This window comes from Ips typographus, linkage group LG5 (genome assembly GCF_016097725.1).
Source record: "Ips typographus isolate SLU linkage group LG5, UJ_Ityp_2.0, whole genome shotgun sequence".
In the NCBI taxonomy this organism is placed as follows: Eukaryota; Metazoa; Arthropoda; class Insecta; order Coleoptera; family Curculionidae; genus Ips; species Ips typographus.
The window spans coordinates 5,650,412-5,672,967 of NC_138426.1; the positions used below are offsets into that span (position 1 = coordinate 5,650,412).

The window sequence follows — 22,556 nt, forward strand, 5'->3', positions numbered from 1 at the left end:
AATTTTCTACGCATGATGAATAAGTTTGCGTGACATTGACATTTTGAGTTTATTGACGTTTTGGCGAAGGAAATGAGGTTGTGGTCACAATGAATCTGTTGATATTTTGCAATATGAAATAAAAAAACGCTTGAAAAAAAAACTGTGTATGTAACACAGGAGTAGAATGCGGTAATTTCGCTCAGTTGCCGACCTCAGCTTCGCTTCGGCCGGACAATCTTCTGAACTCAGCACAATAATCGCTTCTTTCTACTCCTAGTAACATAATAAACTATGATCTATCTACTCCTACTACATACACCAGGTCGCACAGTGCGCGCACGCCCCTAATGATATTTTTTATGGTCGCAGCGACCATAAATATCATTATAGCAAATGGTGGAACACGTACTACCGACTGCGACCAGAGGGTCGCAACAGCCAACGGAAGCCAGTGCGACGTGCACACGACCAGTGGATCGCTGCGACCAACAAAATAGATGGTGTTGGTTGGATGGAAACGGCCAGACAACAACGGCCAAAGTGTCAGCGCATCACTTTTGCGATATTTCTTGTGCCATGGCATTAAAAAAATCATGCCAATTTGATACCGAACAATTTATAATGGAAATTCAGAAGCGATCATCTTTATGGGACTTATCTAGTGAAGACTTCAGCAACCGGGTTTTGAAAAAAAAGCATTGGGAGGAATTGGTTGAAATTTTTGGGGACGAGGAACTTAATGATGAGGAAAAGAGAAAACTAGGTAATTAAAATAACCTACCCACAGAAGAATATGTCAACACTTTGTTATATATTTTATATATGGTACTTTATTTTATCTAGTTTAGATGCAATTATTCTGCCAGTCAACTTTTCCTTCATTTTGAAAGTATTCAGCAAACAAATCTCTATAGGTATCACGGATGTGTATAACTGATACACCCAATACAAAATTACTGCACTTAGTTTGTCAGTGTTCATCTTCATTGCAGAATAAGACAAATTATAACACTTATTACCGGTAATAGTATATTAAGTATCAAGAACAGTACATACGTAAGCTTTACTAATGCATGACAAAGTTTGGAATTATTTTTTTCTCATTTGTATGTAATCACTCAAAATTAGACAATTAGCCTCCAATTTTTCAGAATATTACAAAATTCTTGCGTTAAAAAGAAGCGAGTTTTGTTGCTATAATAACGATTAACACATATCACAATACCCACTATTTGGTATATGTGCTTGAAGAAAACAGATCTCATTGGATCAAGATCTCTAAGTCGTTCCTATCATTTTTGTTGTTTTCCCATAAATTCAATTTTCCAAAAATGAACAAACCCATAGAAGCCACAGTAATCGTTGTCCAGTCCAATATTCCCGATTCCAATACTATTATAGCATATACGCTTTTGACAATAACTGTTAAAACCGTGACACAGTTTAGTACATTTCTCGCAGTGACGTGGAGGTAGTCCTTTTGAGGTACCTAAAATAGTAGTATTTGTTTTGCTTTCATACAATATTAATATTTCATGACTAACAACAGCCAATAAGATCAATTCGACCACTATCATTAATATTAGAAGTAACCAAGTCAGGACTGCGTACAAGGGACGTGCATCTTTATCTTCACTGAGAACGGCACAAAAATCCAAGAGCGATAGTGTTAAACTCATTAAACCCATTATCACATATCCAAGGACAAGTAGAACCTGTATTAAATACCAAATATGTTTTAAGTTTATATTCAGTCCAATTTTTTGTATTACCTTTTTCCAAATGATAATGGAACTCGCCATCGTCGTAAGTTTTTGATGTTCCGAAAATAATTTGGTTACTGAAATAAATAAAATATAATTAATCAAAATCTATTAGGTATATAACATAAGTGTTTAACTTTGTGGTGTATTTACAGAATGAATGTATTTACAGAATACACCACAAAGTTAATAGCGCCACCTCAAAATGGATTTTTGTAATCATGTAAGTAGGTACCTATTCTAGGATACGGAGAGTTCAGTTTTTTAGTTTTGTCCCTTATTTCTCTAAAAAGCTCCATAACCATAAATGCCGCATACAGCCGGTAAGTTACAAGCCAATTTCAAAATGTTTTTTCAAAATGTTAGGGCCAAAAAGAGAAAAAACTGAGATAGTCATTCCCTAGCTCAATGTTTTCTCAAAGCGAATGCAAAAATTCAAACCATTAGAAGGTGCCACAGGAACAAACTGATGCCACTAACATGGCAACCGGTCAATTGAAACTACCCCTTTAGCTCAGAATTGTTGAAATTTTATTTTCAAGGTGTTCTATATTAAAACACAAATTATGTTATCTACTAAATTTTTAAACTGACCCATATATTTTCACAGATAAGAACATCACCCACTATATTCGTACCATACATCGTATAAATTGCTTCGTAAACGTAAAGTACGAATATAAAAGGTGCTCCTCAGCTCAGATGTCTGCACAGCACTGGTCTCCGGGTCCGTAAGCTAGCAGCTTACAACTTACAACTCGAGCTGTTAGCTACTTTCTCCGGAGCCCTACGCAGATAAGAAAAGGGCATTTCGTATAACTTATAATGGCCGATTGAATTCTTATCCCTGTCAGTTCAAATTAGCCCTTTGTGCGCGCCGAATAAGTACCCAGTGCTTTTAGCCGCGGGTTTAACTTACTTGGGCAACAGAAGAGCTAACACAACTGCACATACCCACTGTTAATAGACCCTTCTTGTAATAAGGAATTTTCCAGGACTACTGTTGTCTTCCGTCTACCCCTACCAACCTCCAGTTTTACACCTGACAATATGACACATCATCGTAATCAGAAAAAACAGCCCAATTCAAAAATGTAAAAATTAAATATAACGTTCATAGGAAAAATCGAGGTTGATAATGGTAACTAAAATTAGTCGATTCTCAATTACGGTATCGCCACGTTGTAAAGAAGAAAAGTAGTAATAATAAAGTGTAATTTTCAGTGATCTCATCAAATAAAGTAGCAGAAAAATAAAAACTAATTTCCAAATTTTTGGTTTTGTTCTAATATCTCAGGAAGTACTAGAGATTTTTTTATTTTTAAGCGGCATTTTTATTAATTTTATTAATCGCCAGATTGCCCAACTTTGCCTTAATTTAAACTTCCTTGAATATTTTTAAATAATCTCAGAGAAATACCCAGGGTGAGTGAAATCCCCAATATTTTAATATTTAGTTTTTCCGTTTTTGATTTTATGACATGTAAAAACTGTACAGAACGGTTTTGATTGCGGATGATCTGCAACAGTTAGTTAATATAGTAGGAGGTTATAGCCGGAATATGGTATTAACCATAAACACAAAGAAAACTAAATTCATTGTTGTCACAAGAAAAATAATTAACGCCAGCTTAACGTATAATGGAAAAGTTATAGAACGTGTGAAAAAGTTTCAGTACCTAGGAGCTTAGCTTTATGAAGAATGGTCATCAGACAAGGAGATTGAATGCAGAATAGGAAACTTGAAAAAATTTCTGAACTTTTTTTTTTGTCAATTTGTGCAATTTATCTTTTTTTTAAATATGTCCAAAATCATATTTGGAAATTAATTTGTAGAGAACACTGCCATAGTCTTACTGCCTTAAATATACGCAAATTATTGAACGCAAATATCATTATATCGGAAATCACGCAACACAGACCCATGATGTGGTACCTATATAGTTAAAAGTCTCTAATTAACCATGCCATCAGATGAAAACATGGAAACATATTAGATGTTCCATTTAAAATAAAAAAGTTAGGTTATCTTTTGCATTTTCGGACTAACCCAATAAAAATTTCAAAAATAAAAATAGCAGATTTCAAATCGCACTACAATTTTTCTATTAAAAATACTTTTCTGTATCATGCATAGTTGACGAGATAAATGGGTGGGTCAAGATAAACGAGCCACCCTTTACTTGCATGACTTGCATTTAGTCAATTTTGAACCTGAAAACATTTTAAAAAGATAGGTAAATCAATAATCAATACGAGTGTTTCACCTATCAGTAAAAACTAATAATTTTAAAAAAAAAACACAAAAATTATTTTAATTGTTGTCTTACCGGTTCACTGAATGGGCTGACTTTCAGACAATGACTAATGTAGAAATCTTTATATAAATTGGGAAAAATTGCGGTCGGTATGATGTTTCATCGAATGATAGTGGTAAATGTGACAGATGATCATATGTTACATATTCTCGTTAGCTGGCAAACTATCACCTGATCAACCCTGACATAAAATTATAGTCGCTCCAATCACTCCATTAGCCATGTTGTCAAATTTGGCATTGCCAAGCATACAAAAATACGTAAACTGCAAAATTAATAATTTTTGTTTTATGTGTTGCTAATTTGCATTTTTTAAAACCTAATATGCATTTATATATTAGTACACTAGTAGTGGATTGCACCGACGTAATTAAGGTCACCCTAAGGCTCACCTAGGCTAAGTTTTGACTGTGACAGATCATGTGCAAAATGTCCTAGTCAAATTAAAACCTAATCTAGGGTGCCCTTAAATATGTCGGTGTAATTGGCCCTAGTAGGTATTTCTGTACGGCGGCGTACTATTTCCCAATTTCGTTAAATGAATAGCTCGTCTGATTAAAAATCTATATGTATATCTGTCTTTGTTACTAAAAAATCCGAAACCGATTTTCGGTTTCATTTAAACTCCTATTTGACATTTGAAACCAACCAAATAACCGGTTTTTCAGCATTACCAGTAATTCGGAACACGCAGCTGTAACCAAGTTTGGAAACAGAACACCGACTAATAATTGCTTAAGTCAATGTCAAAATGAGAAACGTCATTATTATTTAAAATGATAATGCTAACTGGAACGTTAAAGTTATTGATAAATGGTTATCAAGACTTGGTGATATTTTTTTCAATAATTAAAAAAATTATTACTCACCCTTCGTCAAGTTTCAAGTAGACTACTACTAGCACAATTTTTTAATATACACACAAAGTTAGGTAGAAAAATGCGGGAAAACAGCAACATTTTGTTGTTGCTGCTTTTGGTTATGTTGTTACTGTTGGCATCAGATTGATTCTTCATTATTAAAACTTGCAATTTTTGGACACCTGATGAATAGATGCACATCTTTAGTGAAATATTGTAACGCATTATACTGAACGCTGTCGTTAACTACAGTAATTCCAATATGTTTAAAAAACGGTATGATTTTATCTATAATGGTTGATGCTGATAACGGTTATGATACAAAAAAAACCAGGTGCAATAAAATTAAAAATGGTTGCAAGTTTTATTTTGTATACAAACTGAAATCATATTCCTGTACTAGTTGGGATTTTCGTCTCACCATTCACACTATTTTCACCTAACTTGAAACTAACATTAACCTAGTCCTCCCAATACAAGACCACTGACAAAACCTTCTGATGTTTCGGTGGAAAGTCTACCACCGCCTTCAGAGAATTAGAGAGAATTTAAAAAACAAAAAACATAATGGTCATTGTTGACCTGGGTCAAAAATAGTCTAATCTCTAGTTCTAGTCTGGCACAAACACAACAAAAGAGGGAATATTATTGACCTAGGTAAATAATAATGTCAATGTCTATTAAGACATATGTCATGTTGTTTTATTGTTAACCTAAATTTTGTAAATGTCTTAAACTTAATTTAAACTTAAACTTGACATACGGTTAATAAAAGCTTCTGTATAAACCTTGGTTAATAATATACTGTTATTTACTAGCAATACTACAAACAAAAACAATATAATGCAAAAATTAAAAAGATAAAAGTAAATAAACGGCACAATTCAAATTAAAATTATGTTAAAGTTAAAGTTTACATCATACATATTTTCAACAACCGTTTGAACACACTAATGTTATCACAGACTTTAATATCACTCAGTATTTTAATTTAAAAGAACCAAATAGCAAATTAGTAAGATGGAGACTTAAACTTGAGGAATATGACTACGAGATCATATACTGCAAAATGCAGATGCTTTATCCCGTATACAGATAAATGCTCTAGAGTGAAAGTATTTTCAATAATCCTGGCGATATTGACGTTGATATTGACCAATTTCTGAATCAATTTATTAACGAAAACAACAACCCCAGTAATTTAAATACTATAGAAATGTAGGACGCACTCTTTATTTGATAAAAATCTACTAGAACCTAAATCAACTCCAAATAGAGTGAATATTCTACAAGACGTAAAACTTAAATCTTTATTAAATCAAAATCAAGAACAGACCTTACAAACTTCTCATTCTTGCAGTAATGGCAAAAAACTAATGGCGGTATTACGATTTTCGATGATATCATAAATAATAAGCCTTACCAGGTAATAATATTAAAAAATCCTTATGACAAAATTGTCGCAACATGGGATAGTTTCGAAAAACTTCAAATTTGGCATTTAAATATGTATACCTAAATCAAATTATAACCTTATTCTGGAATTTGTATGTTTTTAGATAGAACAAATAATAAAACATTCTACCTATACTTTCATGATAATAGTATGTATTTAGATTTCAACAAGGTTTATATGCACAATTTCTACAAAAGCAGACTAAAGCTAGTTAAATGTACAATACTAATAAATTCTGTAAGAGACAAAAAAGAAAGACTTCTATTAATCAAACCCATTTTTACCACGAATCGAATTCACCAGTGGAACGATTTCACTATTCTTCTTCTTCTTAGGACGCCGTCTCCCTACGACTATAATAGTTCGGGAAACCGCACCCCTGAAGATCTCTATAGATGTCCGTCCGCACCATCGACGTATATCCTTTAGCCATGAGTTCTGCCGTCTGCCCACAGATCGTTTGCCCTCAATCTTCCCTTCGATAGGGAGCCGGAGGAACTCGTACCGCTCCCCCCTCATAACGTATCTGATGTATTGGAGCTTTCGTTCTTTGATGGTTGTCAGCAGTTCTTTACCTTTGCCTATTCTCCTTAGCACTTCCTTGTTGGTTATCCTGTCTACTCAGGATATGCGCAGTATACGGCGATACGAGTACATCTCAAAGGCATCAATGCGGTTCTCCATTGCTTGGCATACTGTCCAACTTTCGGAGCCATAGAGTAGCACTGGGAAGATATAACTACGCAATATACGTATGCGGAGCTGTAGGTTTAGGTATCTACTAGTGAGGAGGTTCTTCATGGAAATGAATGTTCTTCTGGCCTGTTATATTCCTTGATCTGATTTCCATTTTAGGGTCACTTTTCTCGTTTACGAGGGCTCCAAGATATTTAACGGACGGTATTTGTTCCACAGCCTGATTGTTAATCTGAAGGATCCCCCGTTTTAAAGATAAGGATGTTAATGAGTTATGCTTTAATAACATATAATAGTTCTATTCATTCTTCTACCCATTTTGCTCTATATGAATTACCTTTTGGACACACAAGCTCAAGAGATCCTTGTGAACTAATCAACAAAGGTTTTTATACTGATTATGTATACACTCATCACAAAGTTAAAAATCTTTATGTTTAAATGTTTTTCTTTAAATTTTTTTGTTTTTTGTTTTTTTCTTTTATGTTTTCATGATTATTTTATTGATGGGACATGGCATAATAAGTGCTGATGCGAATGTTCTGGCAAATAGTTTTGTATGTGATATTGAAAGAATTTTAAACAGTAGGTATGTGTTTTTAAGAAAAGTCATTTAAATAAAGAGTGGATAACGGATGATGTAAAGGAGAATATACAAATTAGGGATAATTTGTATGTTCGTGCGATTGCGGAGAGCAATGACGCAGTTTGGAGGGAATACAAGGGAATGTGAAATTACATAATAAAGCAAATAAAATTCGAAAAAGAGCGATACTTTAAGCAAATAATTGACGATAATAGAACGAATCCTACTGAAATGTGGAAGAAATTAGAATTATTGTTACCGGGGAAACAGTCTTCAAGAAATGACGAAATAACTTTTGAGCATCAAGGAATATCTGATAAGTTCCTAATAGCACAAGAGTTTAATAAATATTTTGTTAACAGCATTACTGAAAATGTAAATAGCATTCCACAGTGTTCTCCACCGAACGAAATATTGATTACGACCCCCGATGTTTTTGTTGAGTTTACAAAATTTAAACATTTGTCAATGTGTGATTTTAAAAATATTTTAAAGATTATGAAAAACGTCGGAGGAGCAGTGAGTGGAATTTCTACAAGACTTTTGCGTGATGTATGTTGTGTTGCAGGTAACCGTTTATTAGATATACTGAATACATCTCTCTCAACTGGAAAATTTCCAAATGACTGGAAGGAGACAATGGTCATTCCCATACAGAAGGTAGAAAAGGAAGTATCGAAAACTAATTTGTTCAGCGAGTTTCGACCTATTAATACTGTACCAGTTTATGAAAAAGTATTAGAAGCAGCAGTTAAGATGCAGTTACAGGAACACTGTAACATAAATAACTTGTTGGTAGTCAATTAGTCTGGTTTTCGGGAGCGTTACTCGTGCGAAACTGTAGTTATTCCCTTGTGTGATATTTTTAAGACAGAGGTAGATAAAGGTAATTTTGTTATGGCTGTATTTATAGACTTTAAAAGGGCGTTCGAGACCGTTAATAGGGAAATATTTTTGCGTAAGCTTGACAACATGGGCATTAAGGGTGCCGTTTTGAGGTGGTTTAATTCTTATTTAGTTAATAGACAGCAAAGGGTTAAATTTAAGGACAGCATATCTGACGCATTAAATGTTTTAAATGGAGTTCCGCAGGGAACAGTTTTGGGTCCCTTGTTATTTTTATTATATTCTTACGAATTTTCCGTGGGTTTACACAAAGTCAACTTAACTCAACGATTAATAAATTTATTTACGCTTCAAAACACTCCGTACAATAATTAATTCAGCTACTAAAAACACTACTACAATTCCACAATTATTCCACTATTTAAACTTTACCGCGTTCCCAAATTCACTACTCCACCGTCGACACCGCTTCTTTTATATTCACAAACCACGTTCTAGAATGACCGTAAAACGATTCGCGATTTGCCTCGAATATCAACGATGCTTCGAGGTCTCGCTTCCTAACTGTGGCCTACTTTAACACGCGGCCGGCCAGATATTGCGGCGCATCGATTTCATCCCGAATCGAGTGCTCGTTCAGAAGTATCGAGCATAGTAGGCCCAAACCGTAACAATATGTTAATGACATTGTCATTATAGTAAGTGATTGTAAAATAGAAATGTTTGCGGATGATACCATGTTATATTTGACTGGAGGAGATTTGGGTGTTATGCAGCGTATGTACTGTGAATGATGATCTGGCCAAATTATTCAAATGGCTTTGCAATAATAAATTGTATGTAAATATTGAAAAATCAAAGTTTTGCATTTTTGGCAAAAGTCATAGTCTAAAAAACGAAAATTTTGAGGATCTAAATATAGTTATTGACAACAGAAAAATTGATCATACCAACCAGATTAAATACTTAAGAATAACATTTGATTCTCAACTTAACTTTTACGCACATGCCGATTATGTTACTCGAAAATTCGCTACAAAATTGTTATTGTATAACCTGATAGCTGCTCCTCATCTCGAATTCTGTTCCTCCATACTGTATAACTTACCTGCTTTTAAAATTGACCAGAGAATGAGAACTATTCTAAAATGTAACCGTTATACTCCGATCGCAGCTATGCTCAATGTTTTAAACTTTTGTCTGTTAAGCAAACAGTTGATTTTAGTGTGTATGTGTTTGTATTTAAAATAAAAAATAATTTGTTGCCCTCATATGTTTGTAATAGTATTAAGGTTTTTATAAATGTACATAGTTATGGCACAAGAAATTGTTCAAATTTTGTATTGATGAACAAATGTCATTCTAGTCAAATGTTGAATTCTGTGTTGTATAAGGGATTGTATAAATTCAACATGTTGCCACGAAAAATTAGGGACTGTGATCAACTGTGTAGTTTAAGATAATGATCAGAAGACATGTTTTGGAGCAGTGTAGTGTTTAGTGACGGTTTTACTTATAAATGTATTTTTTCTATCTGTGTTTTGTATAGGTCATTTTATTTTGCATTGTATACTATTTAAGTTGTTTATTGGATAGCTGTTATGCTAAATAAATACATATTATTTATTTAGAGTAGGGGATAACTTTTATGAGATTTTTACTGTACCTTTCCATTTAAATTTTCCGAGTTTTTCGACATTTTTTATTATAGTGGTATCGAAACGCTCCCTAGCGGTGGGTTTGGAAAGCTGAAAATTATTTTCAGTATTTTCTCTTAGCTACATTTACTAATAAAAAAAATTTCTTGTAGCCATACTACGTATAGTTTCCGAGGAACAGCCGCGTGCACGGCTTATTGGGACACCCTGTACAGCTTTCATCATGTGGCAAATGGTAGGCCTTTTCGAAACATTGGGAACACCCTGTATAATCGAACTAATTAATTTGGTTTGTTTACTACAATTTGTATGATAAATTATTCAGGAATTTTATCAAAATATGACCTCAATAACCTGTGACTTCTCTGAAAATATATATTTTTGCTAATCAGTCAGTCTAAAAAGTTTATTACTGAAAACATGTCTTTAAAAATAAAACTTCTGATAGTGCTTGTAGCTTACGTCTTATACTGGGGTTTTATGAAAAATGATTTTAGTTATAATGATGATTTATATGAAAAAGTGGAAGAACTTTTGCAAAGTTTTGAAAGTTACCAAATTTCATTAAATAATGAAGAGTATTTTAGTGAAGATGCAAATACACTACCCATAAGTAAGTACATACATAAAGTAAGTGCCTTAAAGGCCGATTGTGCCAACATATTTAACACTATCATAAAATGCAAAATTTTAGAGTCCAAACTAAACTTAGCCTAAGTTGTCACCAAACGCGTTGCTGCAATCGGCCATGAAATATTTATTTTTGTCCTGCATGTGAAAGTGGTAGACCGAGCGAAGCGTTATTCGTGCGTGTAAGTATTTAGTTTTAAAATCTGTTTGATTTTGGAATAAATATTGGAAGTATCTTCTAAAATTATTTTCAATATGTGTACAGGTCTCCTATAGCTAACTGTTCATGTATACTTGGACAAATTACATTTTTCGAATGTCAACAGACTTTTACGGAATTTTGATACCTGGCATTATCACTGAATTAAACTGTTTTTCTGCCTACCATGTATTAACACACTTTTTTAATAGACGATAACGAATGCAAAATCTTTCATTATTAATAATAGTAATGGCGTTTATTTATAATAAAAAGCTATAAATATAAACATTTACATCATCAAGAAAATAAAAAACAAGAATTAATGACACTCAAAAAAATATGAAACTTAAATCTACAAACAAAACAGCAAATTTTAAAACTTGAAATTAACATTACATTAAAACAATATGTTTTCTTAGGGACTTTTTACAGTTAGGCAGCATGTTAAAATCATACAAACCTTTATATAACACAGAATTGTGCATCTGGCTTGTTCTACATCTTTCACTCAAAATAAAATTGAAACCGTTTCTCGTGTTGTAACTGTAAACATCCCTAAAAAACTTTATTTTACTGCAAATATAAGGCGGTAAAAGTTCAGGCCTTATTTTAAAAACAAACACATGACTAGCAAAGACGATCATTTGTTTAATACACAACATATTCAGAACATTAAGCATTGTTGCGACAGGGGTGTTCTATTACACTTCAATATACATCTCATGGCGCGATTTTGAATGAAATTGTCCGATGGAGAAGACGATAGCGAAACAAAAGATGAAAACGAAGACGAAGATCAAAGTCCTTCCCCCTCAAGAAAGCAAGGAATTAATCGGGGGTAATATCCCTAGTGCATTTAATTTTTCCGGAAAAATTCGGAAAAACGAGTTTCTAAGTAATTTGTTTTAACAAATAGCATGAACGAGAGTGGTTTTAAAAATCATTCGAGTCGAAGACGAGGATTTAAAACCACTCTCGCTCATGCTATTTGTTAAAACAAACTACTTAGAAACGAGTATTCCAATTTTTCCACAGGAAAAATTAGATACACGAGGGATATTTGGTAAGATTATTTCCTGAGTTAAATAAACATTTTATTTTAATTAAAACAATAAGAACAATAACTTTCAAGCTAGAAAGGGTAACACTATTCTTTATATTACTGTGAAAAGTGTGAAATTTTTTCGATTTTTTTTTTCCGGAAAAACTGCTGACAGCTAAGTTGACAGTTGTCAAGTGATTTTTCCACTTAAAATTTACATTTGTTATACTAATTCTTGATAGCGATTGGTCAAAATTGATAGGAAGGAAATAATCGAATGCTTCCTACTGTTGTAATGTTATAAATTAATTTTATATGACAAAAACTTTTTTTTATTTTTCATATCTTTATTTTATTTTTTATTTTAGTCGACAGTTTACTCAAAGCTTCAGATTTTACGCTCAACACTGAAACTGCTTTAACATTTGAAGGAGACAATAGATGAAGTAGTAAAGAAATATACATTATTGAAAAGATTTCCATGCTCTACAACCCTATGGCCAGTATTTAGTTTTTCGGTGCATGGGTAAAGATTTATCCGATCAAAAAAAAAAAAAACAAAAAAATATGAAAAATTATAAAATTACAGACTTTCAAGAGCGGATATCTCGAAAACTATACAAGATATCAAAATACCTATATTTATATACCTTTTCGTTGCCTGGACTACTAGTCATATTTCCTCTAGCTGTTTTATCAACACTATGGCGTCACTGGTGGCCGGTTTATCTTAAAACCCTGTTGCTTGCTGTAAATATGTGTAGTTTCATAAGCCAAAATACGGTTGTCGAAACGAATGTAAGCGTATAGTTTTAAATAAACAATATCAGTTATTTATAGACTTAAAATTAAAAAGTTTAAATTCGTAAATAAAATCATTAAAGATTACGTATACAGGGTATTACCTTTTGCCACAAAGCGGAAGCTCCAAAGATAAAATTTTGGAATATCACGTAAGGGTAAAAAAACTATACCTTGATGGTCGTCAGCATTTAGGGTTTCCAACTAACTGCCTTTCAGCAAAAAACCACATATTGTTACGGTTTGGGCCTACTATGCTCGATACTTACTGAACGAGCAGTCGATTCGGGATGGATCCGATGCGCCGCAATATCTGGCCGGGCGCGTGTTAAAGTAGGCCACCGTTAGAAAGCGATACACCGAGAAGCATGTTCGACGCAAATTGCGAAGCGTTTTGCGGTGGTTCTAGAACGTGGTTTACCGAATATAAAAGAAGCGGTTTCAGACGGTGGAGCAGTAGTGGATTTGGAACGCGGTAAAATTTAAAGAGTAGAATAATTGTGGAATTGTAGTAGTGTTTTTGGCAGCTGAATTAATTATTGTACAGAGTGTTTTGAAGTGTAAATAAATTTATTTCTTGTTGAGTTAATATGACTTTTTGTAAACCCACTGGAAAACCGTAACATTACTAATACTAAAATTAAATATTTTTTTTATAAACTGCTTCGGTTATAAGCTTTGATTCTATACTTAGTTCTAATATTAATACCATCACTAAAATTAAATTTTGTTTTATAAACTAGGCTTAAGAAACACTTAAATAAAGTATTCAAATCTATGACATATTTTTGTTAAAGCTGGTTTTTATTTTTATAAGAGTTTGGAACGTTTGACATCATAATCGTGGGAGCCGGTGCAGCTGGAGGAGTTCTAGCCAACAGACTAACTGAAAACAACTTTACGGTTTTATTAATCGAAGCTGGTGCAGAGGACCCTGCTACTTCTGCCATTCTCGGTTTGGCCCCCTTTCTTGCGTATAGTCAATGGAATTGGGGATACAACACTACGAAGCAAAAACACGCCTGTTTTGGTTTGTTATTTAATATACTAGTTCATAAAGGGTGTTCCACGATAAATGCGACATATTTTAGGGCTCGATAGACCATCAGAAAATAGCCATATTCTAAAGTTATTGCGTTTTCATCATTCAGGGGGTAAACGATAATAAAAAATTTACAAAGTTTGTATAGCTCCAAAACTTGTATATTTGAACTTGAGTTTGTTGGCGCTAACTGTCATCAAGGTTGCACGTTTTAAAATAAAATTAGTATGTATATTGATTATTTAGCCACTTTCAAAGCGTAACGTAACAGAACAGTCTGGTGCACCCACTGGGTGCAACGTTCCTTTTTTCCTGAATCCCCTATCTAACTAGGGGAATATGGCTTCTGCTCCCTTTATGGTGCAATTTGCCAGGGAATTTCTTTCTGTCTAGGATTTGTCTGACTCTAGGCCATCCCCAGGCAGGCCTCTTGGTGCTTCGTTATACAAATCAATTGGTTGTTTTGTATGGTTTCTGAGCTTTGCTTCCTCCTTGATATTGGCGGTGCGTACGGTACTGAGCGTTAAGAAGACAACACAATAAAGGAGGACAACACAACTACTGGCTGAGAGCAAATTGGGTCCAGGAACCTTATCTACAAACAATATAGGAAAGACATTTAAGATCAGTTTGTTGTCCAGGAACCTTATCTACAAACAATATAGGAAAGACATTTAAGATCAGTTGTCTACAATCATAATATCTTAATCCCTAGATCTCTATAACAATCAAATCAGTTTAAGTACAAATATACGTGTTTTTTTAATTAAAACCATTAGTTCATTATTATTATTTTGCGCCATTATTTTCATTCTTATTCTACATCAAATGGATATTTCATAAAAATGTATGTACTCGAATTTATTCAGTCGGTTGATTAACATGTTTGTTGGGCTCTCATTCAAACTAGGAAAACCCATGGGGATGGTACACCCCCACTCTGCAGGTCTCTATAAAAGTCAAAGACTCCATCGTAGTTGATAGGGCATTGGAAAAATATGTGATTCAAGTCCTCGATTGCTCCGCATTCACAAAATGGAAAATCTGCCACTCCAATTCTAAATTGATGTTCCTTAGTCAGGCAATGTCCTGTTCGCATTCTTATAATGGTTGGGATAATTTTTCTGTTTTTATATTTTATTTTTTTAACCAAGGCACTCGGTTTATTCCTTTCTATATTTATCAATTCTTGCCTTGTGTACGGCAAGATATGTCTTATGTTCAGGTCTAGTTGCTTAGGAACATTGAGGTTTCTCCCTAATTTTTCCAATTGATCCACTTTTTCATTCCCGTTTATTTTGGAATGGCTTGGTATCCATGCCAAAGAAATCTCAATTAATGCATCTCTTGCTTCAATTAAAAATCTTTTTATTTTTAAAGTGATATGATCATTTTTAGGGATTATGGTATTGTCATCCACTTTTTGTATGGCACTCTTGGAGTCGGTGAGAATTAAGGCTTTCTTGATATTCTTATATGAGAAAAGTGTTTGTACCAGTATGGCAACACCACCATCCGCTCATTCCTGATAATATTGTATATTTGTGGGTTGTATTCCCAAATGAGAGAAAGTAGTGCATGTTTATTACTTACTAGGCTCCGAATATTCCATTGCAAAATTTTGAAGTCTTTGTGTTCAGTCATTTTTGAATTTTTGTCTCCTGATTTCCTGGTTTCTCTTCTTTGAGCACATCTATACATTATTTACTATTTAGTTAGAATTCGCTATCTGACCCCATTTGGTCATCCTGTATTTCCTGGATCTTTATAATAATTGGCATTAATGTTTTGACAATAACCTGAATTGTGTTATTAGACATTTCCTTAAAATATCTCAATATGTCTGTTATGTTATGTGTATTGTGTCTTTTGTGTCTTTGATCTGCTGCTTAGCAAGCAGCAGATCATCTGCACTAGTTGGCAAAGTCTGTTGGGTTAAGGGTGTATATGTTGTGTGTCTTGTTGTATTAATGGGTTCTACTTGAGTTCTTGGGTTTTTCCTCTCTTTATATGGTGGGCTTCTCCCATTGGGCTTGAGTGAAGTGCTCAATTATGCTTACTTTTATTATAAGGCTGTGCCTCTTGAGTGTTTCGTTTCTTAGCTTGATTTCTAACTACTTGATCATATGTTCTTTTAAATCCCCGGCTGCTGATTTACTACCTCCCTTCTTTGCATTATGGATATTCTATTAGTTTTCTGTTGTATCGATGGAAGGGGAGGGTGTTCTCTTGGATTATATCATTGGTGTATTGCTTAGGGCACTAATCGTTGGCTTCTTGGTAGGTTATGTTTTAAAAAACTATTAGTTTTTTAATTTGGGTTGGCCTATTATATTCTGGGCATTCTTTTGATGTCGAAGTGTGTTCTCCACTTTTGCAATGATAACATATCATTATGCATGAGCTGGCCACTCAGAAGTGTCAGGGTGCCTTCCAGGCATGAGACACGTTTTCGCAAGTTTATTAATGCAGGAGAAGACTATTTCGAAGAATTTTAAGCATTTTTCCTATATTCAATTCAGTAATTTACGTTCAACATAATTGTAAGTCCGGGAAATGGGTTATTAAAGTACAATTATAGATGTTTACCACCGGAACCGGAATTTCTAGACGAGTACTTTAATTGCATTTTACGGAAGAGTATCGTAAAACGTTTTATTTCAAATTGTAAGTGGTTAGGTTAGTTATTTAATTCTTAGTTTTTTTTGGGATTTCACACAACCCTATTCATTTTGGACACCAACTGTTAAATATTAATTTGCCGGACTAGTCCGGAAAAAAACATTTTGCCGAACTAGTAACGTAATGAATCATTTTTCGGACTGAAACCGACTACGTAATAGAGCATATTACGGTACAGTATGAAATAATAGTTATTTACATTACTAGTGGGGTATAAGCATTTTTATAGTCACGAGTGGGAGTACGTTAATTTGCCATACCCCACGGGTGATGTACAACATTTTATCTACGACCATCAGAAGCAGCGTAAAGTAAGAAGAAAATTCATATTTTGTGCAATGTGAACTATTTAGGAACGTCTCGTATATGCTTGCTACGGGTAGTTATTTGTTACCCTTAAATTTTGTCATCTACGCTGTACTGTTTTGGTGTTGTTGCTATGGTGGCTATTTGTTTCCACATATTACTTAAGCGACAATTTAACAGTGTCAGTCACAAATTTTTTAAAGTGCATTTCGTTATGAACATGTCTGAAGAACTTCCGTCAGATATTGGAGAAGCTGCCGCAAACGTGGTATTTGGCTTGTTGCCTGCCAAGTCAAAGGAGAAATATGAAAAAATGTATCAAAGTTATGTTTAAATTCAATAAACAATTACAGCAGACATTTTCATTTAAAGTTGTTTTATCGCACTAGTGCGATAAAATCGATTATTATCGCACTAGTGCGGTAAAATCGCTCATTACGTAACTCAAAATGAGCTATGTAATGAATGATTACCATGCTAGGAGTAGATAAAATAGATTTTTTTCAGAAATTGTGCATTACTCATAGTGAACCAAGTATTACAACAGAAAAAACCATTACAAATTTTGTTATCTACAGGTTCAATCGATCACCAATGTGTTTATCACAGAGGAAAAGGCCTGGGTGGTTCCAGCAGCATCAATGCTGGAATGTATGTCAGAGGAAATCGCTTCGATTACGACAATTGGGAAAAACTTGGCAACAAAGGTTGGTCTTACAAGGACGTTTTACCTTATTTCAAAAAATCAGAAAACGCAAACTTTACTGATTTCATTGATGTCGACTATCATGGATTCAATGGCTTACAAACTATCAGTTTGGCAGAAGATATCCCTGGATTGGTGAGTAATCTACTATTAAGTTTACTGGAAATGTGTCAATCGTTTTAGAGTGCCACTATACTGAATGGGTTTCGTGAACTGAACCTACTGGAACAAGATTACCACGGTGCAGATCCACTTTGCTTTGGAAGAGTTCAATATTACTCTTCTTTTAACATCAGATCGAGCTCAAGCTACTCGTTTATCCAGCCAGCGATTAAACGTAAAAATCTTCTTATCACTCTAAAATCTTTAGCCACCAAACTATTAGTAAATGAGAAGCAGGTGTTTGGTGTACAGTTTCTTCAAAACGGACAAACTTACAATGCTTATGCTTCTAAAGAAGTTATAGTATCCTGTGGTTCCGTTAATACTCCCCAGCTATTAATGCTTTCTGGAATTGGTCCTGCTGAAGAACTCCGGAAGCATAATATTGAAATTGTTGCTGATTTACCAGTAGGAAAAAACATGCTGGATCATATTATGTTTCATGTTCTTCGATACAGGTTAGTATAATAATATTTATGTTTCACCTATACGTTATGAATACATAATACCTTGGAAACGGTGTAGATTATACGGGCGTAGTTATCATAACGCCCGCTTATAACGCCCTGAAACCTTTTTTAATATCAGCAATGGCATTTTTAATCTTTCTTGCCATAAAAACTACGTATTCCCTACCTTAAGATGCTCTTGACTTTTTAGCTAATAAACTTTGGTAAGCTTTTGCTATATTTTCTTTTATATTTTCTAAAATTTCGTCCAGCTTTTGCCATTTTTACTGACTGACAGGACTATCAAAGTCACAACATTCAGGTAAAATAAACAGTAAACAACATACCGGTAAAGGTATACCTTACTTTTCAATACCAGAAACAGTAAATAATTGCTGAATTAGGTGAAGCATCAAACATTGTATGCACCTCCACAATTACAATGTACACATTAGGCATTTACGAAAATTATACCTGCTAATTCCACCGTTTACCACAATCGGTGTAACTTTTAAGGATCTGGTTCATTACGGTTGAATGAATTTTAGAACGCGATTGGTAATCCTATGTCTTTGAGATCTGGCATCCAGATGTTCATTGTTGAAATGTTTTATAATATCGGCATACTCTCCCTCCATCTCGCAAACAGAACATATTCCAATATCCATTTTAATTTAACAGGTCAGTCTCATAAGCTTGCTAAACTGTGGAACAAACCGCCAAACCGTCAACCATAAACTAATTTTTGAGGTTATGATTCTAAATTTTAAGGGAAAACCTGTCAAAAGTCACTTTTTTCTTAATTTACCGACGGAACTTCTCGATCCATAAATCATAAACCGGGTACATATATTCGGTATATGGGTAACATTTCAGAACGACAATAGTAGTTACCAAAAACAATTTTCGAACGCTCTAGGTTAAACAGGTATCTACCGGTAGAATATTCGTAAATGCCTCTAGTAGTGATAATGTACAGGGTGATAGTGGCGTACTACAAAAAGTTTGGGACGATAAAATGGGAAATGACCCCTGAAAAAGTATCACTCTGTAAATTTTTCCTACAATGTGTACCTACACTGTAATTGTGGAGATCCTAAGGAGTAGTGTCTGTAGAAAAATTAATCTTGCTATGTCAAGAATGAATGAGGTTTTATTACATAACTTTTAAAAAATCTGAAACTTTATCACCTTGTATCTCGGTAACATCGTATTTTTTTCGAACACAACTTTATTACAACTTTCTGCTTAAATCTTCTAGGGATGGTATAAGTTTGGCCGTATAACCCTGACTTACCCTGTAGAATAGCATGTTTCCTTTATTTGCCAGGTGATCAGAAAGGAAACATATCCTTACAGGCAAAAGTGTCTGATTTGAAACTAAAAAAAGGGTATGGTGCACCCAAACTTGAAGATAGAGCAATGGTATATCTAGACTCGTAGAGAAGGTTTTGATTAAGTAGGCTAAGAAGCAAAACTTAAAAAAAAAGTATCAATTAAGAAAGTTCGTCGAAAGTAAGTCGAATAAAAAAAATCCGTCGTTGCCACTGATTTGATGCAGAGAGAGATCTGATGAGATGAAAATGCGGCATGACTATGATGATTACGATTATGACTAAAGCAGGCATTACACAAAGCAAATATTTGCTTATCCGTGTAATAATGAAATATTCGCTGTATCTGTTGAAAAATATTTGCTGCCCTGTTTGCCAAACAATTGCTGCCCGTTTAGCAAACAGCTTTTGGGTGGCATAGCAAATATATGTGCTCAAAACAAAAATTTGCGCCAATAAATTCCGTAGCAAATATAGCAAATATTTGTTTCGTGTAATGCCCAGAAGTAATTCCAGTTAATCGTAGAAAAAATTGGCAATTGTCCATATTGCCCTCTTTCGATAGAGACATCCTGTCAACCCTTGTTGTCTAATATTCTGTTTTTTCACGCGTGAATATTTTATGATTTCGTGTGTAATATTTTAGTTTCTTAGATACAATCGGCCACCCGTCTTGATTGTTCACCCTGTACTAGGTACGTTTTAGCAAAATTTGTCTGAGTTTACATTTATCTGCTAGAGTAACGATTATTGATTGGAACGTAATTTTAATGGCGGGTGCAGTTTTGACTATGACAGGTGATGTCAGGAAAATGTCACAGAATTAAACGAATAAAAGTAAAACGTAGCAAGAAGGCACCCTTAAAATGTCCCTTAAATAATATTCTTTTCGAATTCAGTCTTTTTATAGACTTTTTATTTTATTTTAGAACTGATCATGTCCACTTCAGTAATTATTCACTGAAAACGCAGTTCAAAATGTGGACAGAAAATAAGAGACCTTTAACAGGTGGCTATGGAACTCTTGCGCTGGCTTTTTTTGATGTAGATGGAGATGTCGTTCCAGACGTTGAGATTATGGCTCTGACCGCAAGTCCACTATTTGGAACGGTTCTCAACAGGTGAGGAAATTTAAACATTAATATATTCGAAAATTAATCAATAACATGTACATTTTATGGCGTTGCAAACATTAATTAAAAATTAAAGTTAAAACTTTCTCTAGTTTTCTAGAAAATATTTATTAAAATGCAAACAAAGTCTATGATCAGCCGTTTTCAATATGTTTCATTTCTTTTAAAGGAAATGTTGGACCACTCCAACCTCTTTATATGAAGAGATAAAAAAAATAAGAAGCAAAATTATTGTTCGTCGAGAACAGGCAATTACATTCTTCGTATTTTTTTGAGTTTTCGGACATTTTTCATTTTATTGGTATCGAAATGCCCTTTAGCGGTGGATTTAGAAAGCTGATAATGATTATCATCATTTTCTCGTGGCCACATTGATGAGACATTTATTTTGTTCCCGAAACGCTAGAAGGATTTGTATAGTTTCCGAGAAATAGTTTCCGCGTGCAGAATACGCCTTATAATGTGTGTGCTTAAGCATCGGCTTTCATAGCAAAAACAATAACTTTAAACACTAGGGCTTTCGATAAGTTTTTCGACCCGTCATCGTTGACAGCGGGCGGTAAAGTAAACATGAACGATACTTGTTCAAACTTTTCCATCCAAAGATCATTTGTTCAAATAACGTGGTACGTTGTACGTACATGGGTCGAAAAAAGGACTACACCTTTGGCCAACCCTCGACTCCAGGCCAGGGCCCTAATTTTTGAACACAGGGAGTAGAATTACCGATAGAAGTGTTGATAGAATGTGACAGAACTGGTTGACAAAAGCAGGTTTCTGTCAAATTATGTGTTCCTTTCTCTTGATAACTCCCCTTCCCTCGATTGAAGAATCTAGGGCCAGGTCTCAAACTTCCACTGCGGGTGTTATCTTTTTTTTAAGCCGTTGATACGTGAATAACCGTGGTCGCAGTTTTAATATAACTAACTATTTGATTTTTTTTAGGGCCTCTCCTCAATATATGAAAGCGTTCGAAGACTTTGACTCCTCGACAGACTTTGTCGTCCCTGTAATGTTACTTCACCCGAAATCAGTTGGTGAAATTACTTTAGCTTCTAACGATCCAAAAGATTTTCCTAAAATAAATCCTAATTACCTTGCCGACGAAGCTGACGTGGAAACTATATACCGAGGAATTCAGATAGCTTTGAAGCTTAACCATACTGTGGCTTACCAAAATTACACTGCCAAAGTAAAGCTAATGAATGTACCTGGATGTGATGATTCCTATCAAATTATGTCAAAGGAATGGTGGTACTGTGCAATTAGGCATATGTCAACCACTGTACGTATAACTTTCCTTTTATTTTGTTTTTTTAACTTAGATGATCGGATTTCGTATTATTTTTTAGTGAGTAGTAGCTTAATTTAGTAATTTGAATCTATTTTTGATTATATGAGCAAACTGGATTTAAAATAGGAAAACGATTTAGAAACAACTGAAAAAATAGACTTGTCGTTTATAATAAGTGTTAGCATAATTAAAATAGTATAAACTTTCTTCAACAATCTGTTCATTTTTGACTTTAGGTTTTCCATCCTATTGGAACAACGCGAATGGGATCTGATCCATCCAACTCCGTAGTGGATTCCAATTTAAAAGTTCATGGCATAAGTAGATTGCGAGTTGTGGATGCTGGTGTTATGCCCTCCCATGTTTCTGGGCATACAAATGCTGCCACAGTCATGATTGCTGAGAAAGCAGCTGACTTAATAAAAAAAGAATATCGCATGAATTATGGTGATTACTGATTAGAATATGAAATTTTGAAACTGAAAAATATTACAAATTTTATATGACTAGGGTCGTCTTGTATTTTGGCAGAAATCTTGTTCTAGCGAGAGTCAAAAACAGTGTATAATCATAAATTCAATGTATTAACAATATAAAGTAAATAGCAA

At 34.1% G+C, this 22,556-nt stretch overlaps 2 protein-coding genes across 4 annotated transcripts; one reads left to right on the top strand and one right to left on the bottom strand.

The window, feature by feature from the left end:
- Nucleotides 1-766: 766 nt before the first annotated feature.
- LOC145729726 (uncharacterized) lies at nucleotides 767-10,835 on the bottom strand. 3 transcript variants are annotated; one of them, XM_081980604.1, is made up of 4 exons: nucleotides 10,791-10,835; nucleotides 1,755-1,822; nucleotides 1,527-1,697; nucleotides 767-1,471 (listed from the first exon to the last, which is right to left on the bottom strand). In XM_081980604.1, the coding sequence occupies exons 1-4, from the start codon at nucleotides 10,825-10,827 to the stop codon at nucleotides 1,244-1,246; spliced, it is 504 nt and encodes a 167-aa protein (XP_081836730.1). In that variant the 5' UTR covers nucleotides 10,828-10,835; the 3' UTR covers nucleotides 767-1,243. The 3 variants fall into 3 exon arrangements, with proteins under 3 accessions (XP_081836730.1, XP_081836731.1, XP_081836732.1); XM_081980605.1 differs by lacking the exon at nucleotides 10,791-10,835 and adding an exon at nucleotides 4,933-5,179; XM_081980606.1 differs by lacking the exon at nucleotides 10,791-10,835 and adding an exon at nucleotides 4,076-4,231.
- LOC145729720 (glucose dehydrogenase [FAD, quinone]-like) lies at nucleotides 10,521-22,556 on the top strand. Its single transcript, XM_081980595.1, has 7 exons — nucleotides 10,521-10,778; nucleotides 13,658-13,870; nucleotides 17,449-17,711; nucleotides 17,760-18,196; nucleotides 20,451-20,642; nucleotides 21,600-21,939; nucleotides 22,185-22,556. The coding sequence occupies exons 1-7, from the start codon at nucleotides 10,586-10,588 to the stop codon at nucleotides 22,404-22,406; spliced, it is 1,860 nt and encodes a 619-aa protein (XP_081836721.1). The 5' UTR covers nucleotides 10,521-10,585; the 3' UTR covers nucleotides 22,407-22,556.

Coding starts and splice junctions, on each gene's coding strand:
- LOC145729720 (XM_081980595.1), top strand. CDS start 10,586: ATGTCTTTAAAAATAAAACTTCTGATAGTGCTTGTAGCTTACGTCTTA. Junction 10,779..13,657: donor TGCAAATACACTACCCATAA/GTAAGTACATAC, acceptor TATTTTTATAAG/AGTTTGGAACGTTTGACATC. Junction 17,712..17,759: donor CAGAAGATATCCCTGGATTG/GTGAGTAATCTA, acceptor CAATCGTTTTAG/AGTGCCACTATACTGAATGG.
- LOC145729726 (XM_081980604.1), bottom strand. CDS start 10,827: ATGTTGGCACAATCGGCCTTTAAGGCACTTACTTTAT. Junction 1,823..10,790: donor CTTTAAGGCACTTACTTTAT/GTATGTACTTAC, acceptor TATTTATTTCAG/TAACCAAATTATTTTCGGAA. Junction 1,472..1,526: donor AATTGATCTTATTGGCTGTT/GTTAGTCATGAA, acceptor CTACTATTTTAG/GTACCTCAAAAGGACTACCT.